Source organism: Octodon degus, unplaced genomic scaffold, assembly GCF_000260255.1.
Source record: "Octodon degus isolate 3935 unplaced genomic scaffold, OctDeg1.0 scaffold00009, whole genome shotgun sequence".
Taxonomy (NCBI): Eukaryota; Metazoa; Chordata; class Mammalia; order Rodentia; family Octodontidae; genus Octodon; species Octodon degus.
Window position 1 is genome coordinate 9,992,999 of NW_004524585.1, and position 9,225 is coordinate 10,002,223.

Below are 9,225 nucleotides of genomic sequence, written 5' to 3' on the forward strand. Positions count from 1 at the left end.
ATGGTTGATTTTAAAGCTGTGGACAGTGAATCATATAAATACACTTATAGGTCAGGGAAAAAAACTAGTATTTGTTCATGTTTTGGTATTGGAAAAAGGGGTTATCACAGCCATATGTCTGACTGATGCAGGAGTTTGCATCTAAACATAAAGAGATTGAGTTCATTAGTTCTACAAAAGCTATGTAGGCCTTAGATAGTAAATCTGGAAAAAGAAGTATTTTTGTAAAACAGATTGGAGATTAATAACTTCACTAGTTCTTCTACTAAGCCCTTCTTGATTTGGAGCCAGAGCTGATTCCTCAGCCTCCAGACTGACAGATCACCCGGGACACTTTTAGTCTGAGAAGTTCTTTAAAATCCTCATGAATTTTCTTTGAGTCTTTTATACTGATCAACTGTTTCCTTACAAGTTTTAAAAATTCATCCCCATTCAATTCCTTCTAAGAGCACTAAGCTATTTCATTCAATTTGCTAAAGGCTTAAATGAATTGTAATTTTATATGTGTTTAATTAAATCTATCTATCTATCTATCTATCTATCTATCTATCTATCTATCTGTAATGCTCAAGATTAAACACAGGGCCTTCATATGCTACCACTGAGCTATACCACCAGTCCTAAACTAATTTTTTTTTTTTAATGGGAATTAGCTGATGTAATAACAAAGGCCTTGTAGTCCCATCCTGGCCTGTGAGCATTAGACCTGGAAAATCTGGGGTTGTACTGAGTCCAAGTTCAAAGGCCTAAGCCTAAGCTAATTTTTTTTTTTTTAGTGAAATTTTTAAAAATTTTTTTCCATAATTTTATTGAGAAACAAATAGCAATGAGACAGGTTCAAACCAAATTGGTAGGACAGTTTCAATAATTAACACATTGCATACATTCTTCCTAGTGGTTAATTGCTGTACAAGATGCGGACATGATATCCTAACACCATTAGAACAAATCCCTTTATTTATTAAGAGAATGTAACTATATATCTATCCTAACCACTTTGAATACACAGATACAACATGGACATTCATCTGTATACCCTTTTTTTTTGTTAAGTTTCATCATTTAAATATTATAGGTGTGTAAACTCAGCAACATATTCTAAAAGAGTCCAGTAGTCCATAATAGTATTGGGTCTTCCGCTTCACAGGCAATGTCAGAAATTGTTGACCTGAGTCCCTACAGCTCAACATAACACCATGGCTCTACTTCTTATACTTCATTTTTATCTAACCTAATTTTTATACAAAGTTATCTTTCCCCATAGAATAAAATTGGGAGCCTGGGATAAAGCTCAGTGGTGTAAGTGCCTGCCTGGCAAGCAAAAGGTCCCAAGTTCAATCTCCCATACCAAAAAGAAAGAAGAAAGAAAGAAAGAAAGAAAGAAAGAAAGAAAGAAAGAAAGAAAGAAAGAAAGAAGAAAGAAAGAAATGACCACATACACACACTTGAGCACACACACATAAATGCATACACACAAGTCCACACTTTTCCTCCATCCTCAAAGCCAAGAGAATTTAAAGAAACATGAGTAATCATTTATCAATCAATCAATGAGAAGAAATATGTACATTGTTTTCAAAGGACAGTGAAAATTTCTCAGATTTCCTTAGACTATCATATTTGCCCTTTTTCTTTCCATCCAAAGAATTTATGTAAAATATTATTTTCTATTAGGAGATTTCTCTATATATGTTTTTTGTGTTCATGAAAGTCATTCACATCCTAATTGCCTAAGATGACCTATAAATCATCGCAAACATTTATCAATGTCTAACATAACTTTATCTAAGGTACATTTCATTAAATACTCTCCATTGCTTACTTCATATATCATTGCAGCGCTGTCAGTCCTAAATTGCTGCCCTAGTTTCAGAATTTGCTTTACTATTTTCTCACCCCAACGCCTAAGATCCTTGGTTATTCCAATGCAAATTATGAGCAAGATTCAAAATAGAAAAAACAAAGTCTAAAAATATTCCTTAATTAAAATTGGTCTTCTCTTAGCAGATTCTTGATTGAATGGTGAAGAGTGACAATACATCAGTCTTTGATTACCCACAGTTATTTGTTATGAATATGTGCCCAGAGCGCTGATGAACCATCTGACCCTGCAGCAGTGGTATTTGGAACCATTCTAGTAAGCAGGAAAGCTCAGAACTGCCTTGAGGTGGCAAGCGGCAGGCGGAAAGCTGTCAAGTGGACTCAGATGAAAGAGGGATTCAGACACCTGCCGGAAGAACTTGGACTTGATGCTCCTGCCAACAGGGGGCTGCTGAAGAGAGAGACAAGGAGACCTCAGAGAGTAGTGTCTCCTGCTTGGACACTGAGGGATGGGACCAGAAATAGAAAGGCCAATTCAGAGACTGCAATGTCACTCAGACTTGAGGTAGTAGAGCCCTGGGCTTCAGGCAGGGGCAGCATGCAAATGTGGCCACTTTAAAAGAAAAACAGCTAGGAGTTGGTGACTTAGATACGGAGGTGTAGGGGACAAATGAATCAGCCATAGCTTTGAGCATTACTGGGAGTGTGGCGGCCCCACAGACAATAGGGGAGTCAGAAAGGAGGGATTAGACTTTGTGTAAGGAAAATGGTAAGTTTGGCTTTGGATCTGTTGAATTTGAGGTAGAGAGTTCCATGGTAAGTTGAAGACATACAGCGAGAGCACGTGTGAAAAGGACGGGGATTCAGCTTAATCTGTACAAACTGGGCATCCTCAATCTGAGGCCTTGATGTCTACATGTGCCAGACTCTGAAACACTTTGAGCACTGACATGACCTCACAAGTAAAATGTTCCACAGCTGATCTTGGGCTGATGACCTACAGTCAAACTGCAAGCATACTAAAAACATTGTACGAAATTGCCTTTGGGCTATGTGTATAAGGTATATATGAAACCTAAATGAACTTTAGATTTAGTTTGGGTCCCACTGGGTGTGGTGGTGATGCCTGTAATCTCAGCACTCCAAAGGCTGAGGCAGGAAGGTTGCAGCAAATTCAAGGTCAGCCTCAACTACATAGCAAGACCCTGTCTCAAACAAAACAAGAAATAGATTGAATCCCATTCCCAAGAAAGCTCATTATTATATGAAAACATTCAAACATTTATAACTTGAAATCCAACACTTTTCTGGTCCAAAGCATTTCAAGTAAGGGATACTCAACCCACACAAAAATTTCAAATACATCAGTGGACCCCAAATAGTCATGAACTCCCCTTTGCTTATCACTTGACATCAGTGATGATCAACTCTTGGCCAGTGTTTCATCCATGCTTTCTATTTCATATTATTGCAAAGAAAGTTACAGACATGGAGACAGGGATTTTAAATTAGAAGCACATAATGGGGATGGTGGCACCCACCTATAATCCTAGTGCTCTGAGGTAGGAGGATCACAAGTTTGAGCCATGTGTGGGCAATCTAGTGATTTAGCAAGACTCTATCTCACAATTTTTAAAAAGTAAAGAAAAAGGGTGGGGATGCAGCTCAGTGTGAAGGCCTTAGGTTTAATCACCAGTAACACACACACACACACACACACACACACACACACACCCCATAGCATACGTACATTGGGAAGACCTCAGAGGACTTTAAAGCAACTTGTCTCATTTTATAGGTGAACAAAGTTGAAGATCAGAGTAGTAATTAATTTGCCTTTTAAAAAACTAGTAGAACACAGGAATTTTCAAACAGATTTGCCAGGTTTTCATCTAAGATGAAATAAAGAAAAATAAAAAGTACAAATTTTTTATAAAATCAAAACTTTCAAATTACTGTTTTAAAATATATTATAAAAGTAAATGCCATGTCTTTTTTGTGTAATTTGGTCCAGGAACACCACATATGCTGGATATTATAAAGTATAACTGTAAAATAATCTCGTCCCTGACAACTGAAAAAGAGAACTGTGTTTTCTTAACCATCACTGGTTGGTTTTCACACTGTGGTCCTAGTGCCTTCAGGGTCATTGTAAGTGTGCCCCAAGAGAACAAAAGAGTCCTATCTCTTTGGAGTCAGTTTACTTGAGGTTGCCAGGAAAGTCACCTTGGATGACTTGTCATCTCTTGTACCACACCTATGTTCATGGAGCAAATTTTGTGTCAATTGTGGTAAAATATATGACAAGGCAATAAGAGGTACTTTGATATAAAATCCACAGAGAAGCACAACCTGAACAATATTCAACCACCAGAAGAAAATAATATAGTTTTATTGGTATAAGTCAGTAGATCTAGCTTAGATTTATTAAAGTGCATTAAACTGATCTCTGCTAACTGTCCTTTAAACATGTGGCAATGTTCTTTGTAAAGGTATTATGAAACCACCTACACACATACACAAACACACAAAGAAAAAAACCTTTTTGACTTTAAGAATATGTTTGGTATTAGAAATACTAAAAGAATATCATCAAAACTATCCCATGAGATGGGGATGTGGCTCTGTGGTAGGGACTGCCTAGCATATGCAAGGCCCTGGGCTCAACTCTCAGCAACACACACACACACACACACACACACACACACAAACACACAAATTATTTTATAAAGTTACACTGAATATTCCAGAATTCAAAAGCCATTTATAGTTAAGGTATCTAACTTTCAACACAAAGAACAGATAGATGTTTGAGGCAGTCAATATGTTTAGCCTGATTTTAACATTATGCAGTATGCATATGTATCAAACATTACATTAACCTCATTAATCAAACATTAATGGGACTGTACATACCCTATTAGCATATACATACCTTTCATTTTGCATCAATTAGAAAAATAAGGTAGCTGACCCAGATACAAAAATAATCAAGGTGTTTAATATATAAAAGATGCCTACTTTGATATAGCAATAAAAGAGTCAAAAGGTTAATGCAGTATCTTTCTCGTGTAATACCGTTACTGGAAGAATAAAATAAATGGCAACAGTATGTGATTAGTCATTTCAGCTGATTAAGATTTCAAACTGCATAATAAATTTCCCATAAAAACCTGTTATTTAACATTTTTATAATATAGTACATTGGTGTCCTTTCTTAGGAAGAACTGGCCCCTATTCTGTCTTTCTTCCTTGTTTTTTTTTAATTTTTAATTTTATTTATTTATGGGGGGGGCAGCTCAGCCCACCAGGGGGCGGGGCTGGCTGGCATGTGGTGCTGGGGGATTGAACCGCGGTCCCTGTGCTTTGCTAAGTTTGTTCTAAGTAGGTGCTTTAGACCACTGAGCCATCTCACCAGCCCCTCTTCCTTGTTTTGTACAGCATGTTCTTTCATCATTAAATGATAGTAGATGGCAACCTTTAAAATATATATATATATATTTTTAATGTGTTTGGTACAAAGTCTTACTATGCAGCTCGGACTTGTAGTGATCCTCCTGTTTTCAGCCTCCCTAGCACTAGGATAACAGGTGTGAGCCACCACATTTAGACTTGGGGTCAGGCTCAGCACACCCAGGGGTGGGGTGGGTGGGGCCTGTGGTGCTCAGGATTGAACCTAATCCCTGCACTTGCCTAAGCAGGCACTTAGCTGAACTAAAATGCTATCTCGCCAGCCATAAAAAATATCCTTAATTGGGAAAAAAATGCAACACCAGCATCAATCTTTATTTTTATTTTCTGTATTTTAGGGAAGGGTCTACAGGGTATTCAGGGTTTCACCATATAGATCGGACTCATAGTGATCCACCTGTTTACAGCCTCTCAAGTGCTGGGATTACAGGCGCATGCCACCACACCCAGTCTCAGCTGACATTTTAGCACACCCTGGAGGGCGGGGCGGCACAGCAGGCCCAGGGATCAAACCCCTGGCCCCTGCGCCTGCTTGCAGGTGCTTTAATCTGCTGAGCTATTTGGCCAGCCCTTCAATCTTTAAAGTTTATACAACATTACTGGCTATATGATACATAATTGAGGAAAACACCACTTTGCAACACCCTAGACAATAGAAGGGGGAAGAAATGGGAGAGAAGAGGTTGTTAAGAGAAAGATTGCTAGGACTGGGAAACAGAAGCCAACAGCTGAGATTCAGAGAAGCTGAAGAGCTAGTAAGAGGAGCCTGAAGGTTACATAATGAGAAGGCAGGGGAAGGGCATGAAGAGCAGGCGCCACTGCAACAGACCTTGCACCACGACCCTGCGAGCTGGAGCTCCTTCCCATAAGGCACAAAGGGCAGCCATCAGTGCCCAGCGCAAGGCCGTCGTTTTTTACAGTGACAGCAGCAGCGTGTTGATTTAAGGTAACAGGTGACTAGAGGTCGGGGTGCAGTGACTACAGTGGAGGGAACATTAGCTAGCCTTCCACAGGGTATGCTGACCAGGGAGACTACATTATACCCTAACAATGCTTTTGCTTAAATACAGTCCCCTGTAAGTAGTGATTCACAAAGCCATCTTGTTTTTCTAACTACCCTATTTTTTAATTTTAAACAAACATTTCTTTATAAACAAATACAAAAGAAACTTCCTTGGTTATTATCAGTATTTTTAAGAAACCAGTACTAAGTGATATGTTACTGCTGTTGAGGCTAGCCTTGCAGTGCACCTCTGCGAGAGCGCCCTGGTAGGTGCTCATGCCTGTTCTCCTAAAATGAACCTACTCACTACTCAACAGTTACGGACAGACAGACACAGAGAGAGCCCGAGGCCTGAGGTCCAGGCCACTTTAGGGAACCTCTGACCCTTTTCATTCTTTAGATGAGGCTACCACTATCTAGATGGGGACTCCATAGGTCAAATATGGAGGCTTAATTGCTCCCACAATCCTTGAAGGAGGATGCGTATTCTAGAACATCTGTGTGTCAATATTTGTGTAATAAACCATCTAAATTCTGCAAATAATTTGATGCCACCAGTCTTTAAAGGAAGAATACCAAAGCCAACCGCCTGTCTTTGTTTCAATATTTAAAACTACCATTTGAATTAGCAAAGTGAAAAAAGCTAGGATACAAAGCAACTTTAGTATGAAGTAATATTACTTTGCTAAATAGCCCATATTAAATACTAATAATTTATTAGCCACGCTGAAGGGAGAATAGTTGAGAAAAAGACATTTTGAATTTATCTTTGAAAGGTGGTTCATTCTGACCATTTTTTTCAATTATTTCCTTTTTTCCTAACATTCAACAGTAATTCACAAGCTATATGCCTCCCACCAGAGACATAACCCAAAGAACCACCATTGTGTATAAGAATCCCACCACCACTCCCCTCTGTCGTGGACAGTTCTGACTTGACAGCATCTCTGAGATTAGTTATTAAAAACAAACAAAACAGCCAGGGATGGTAGCATACACCTGGCAGGGGCAGGATGATCAACAGTTTGAGGCCAGCCTGGGCTATGTGGCAAGACTGTCAGACACACACACATAAAACTAATATCAAAAACAAAAACCAAATTGTTCAGAGGAGAAATTTTTTATTTTACTTCACAGGTTCACTTTCTGATTTTGATAATTTATGACAAACAGAAAATAAATATTGTATCATTTTATTAAATTAAAAAATACCTTAAAAATTTTATGTACATTCTCCTTTATTCAAATCATATAATAATATATAAAATTTTGCTGAAATGCACAATAAAAAATGATGCAAAGTGGCATAATATATCACTTTTGAGAATTACTTTTATCATGTTTCTTAATAATGTCCATAAGATTAGCTCCTGTAACCAGGTCATTCTGAGTTTGTTTATCTCTCTGTTGCTCCTTTCTCTTCTGGTCATGAAGGTAAGGAGAATTTAGTAACTGTGGGGGAAGAATGGATCCCGTGGGCTTCACTCTCTTTGCAATGTCCCAGAAGAGTCTTTTTGAACTGTTATTGATGAAAGTAATTGCTGTTCCATTCTGTCCTAATCTCCCCACTCTTCCAATCTGAAATAAAATACAAAGGACATTTTCAAAATGCTCATATAAAATCTTAATATCTACTGAAATGAAGACTATTATTTAAAGATGCTTTGCTAAGATTAATATTCAAATGCATTTTTTACACAATGCATCTCAATACATTTGTGAGAACAATTTAATGAAACAGCTCACACAAATAATAAGAGTGGTCACATGTAAAAGTACATTCTAGGGCTGGGGACATAGCTCAGTAGAATAAGCACCTGCCTGGCCTGAGTTCAATCCCTAGTACTGTGCAAAAAAACAAAAAAAAAGCACATACTGTTCATGAAACTGGTACCTGTGTGGGCAGGGGTGATGGGTAATGACAGATGTTTCTTAATGTCTGTGAGTGGTTTCAACTTAAAAAAACAAGAAAGCCTTTATGTTAACCATAGAGAACTGTGTGCTTTAGGATACTGAAGTGCCCCAGAGTGGTATATTTATACTAATTCATTTTTGCATAGTTAATTCTCACTATGATTAAATTAAATGCACACAAATTTCTGATGGGAACCCATCAGAAGGTACTAAGTTTCCAAATGCAGTATATAATGAAAATTTGAAACTCTTCAAAAGATGGGAAAAACACACAATCACTGCTAACTTCTGCTCATTAACCGAAAATGCATTTTTAATTAATTAATTAATTTTTTGTGCTGGGGATCGTACTCAGGACCTAGTGCTTGCCAAGCAGGAGCTTATGTCACTGAGCTATCTCCCTGGCTGAAAATACAGACCTTAAGGTTCATATTTGGAAATATCTAAAAGAATAGGTGATTCTTATAAACATACAGTGTATATTTACATCATAAAAGAAGAAACTTCCCAAAACGTTGAAAAGGAATAGTCTTTAGGGAAAGAAATGAGGGACCTGAACACTGGATTTCAAGGTATCTTTTTATTTTTACCTGACTTGCTTAACTTTATTGCTAAATTGTTCTACAGATCATAATATAAACAACAGCTTCAGCCCACAGATTAGGAGAAGGTATTTATAAATCATGTGTATCAGTAAGTCTTCAGGGTATGCGAAATACTTCTAAACACAAATATAAAGACAACCCAACTTTAAAAATAGACAAAAGATGTAAAAAGACATTCTAAAAAGAAAATATACAAGTAGCCAACAAGCACATATAGCATGCTATTTACAGCATTAAGAACAAAATGCAGGGGCTGGTGAGATGGCTCAGTGGTCTAAAGCACCTACTTAGAACAAGCTTAGCAAGCATGGGGACCGCGGTTCAATCCCCCAGCACCACATGCCAGCCAGCCCCACCCCCTGGTGGGCTGAGCTGGACACACACACACACACACACACACACACAAACACA

General features: G+C 38.0%; 1 protein-coding gene across 4 annotated transcripts in view; it reads right to left on the reverse strand.

Moving 5' to 3' along the window:
• Positions 1-7,433: 7,433 nt before the first annotated feature.
• Ddx59 (DEAD-box helicase 59) overlaps positions 7,434-9,225 on the reverse strand; it is a 29,755-nt gene continuing 27,963 nt past the window's right edge. For all 4 annotated transcript variants that reach the window (XM_023708718.1, XM_004625320.3, XM_023708710.1 and 1 more), the window contains one exon: positions 7,434-7,873. In XM_023708718.1, coding sequence (XP_023564486.1) covers positions 7,610-7,873 — 264 coding nt within the window. In that variant the 3' untranslated portion in view covers positions 7,434-7,609. The remainder of the gene's footprint in view (positions 7,874-9,225) is intronic.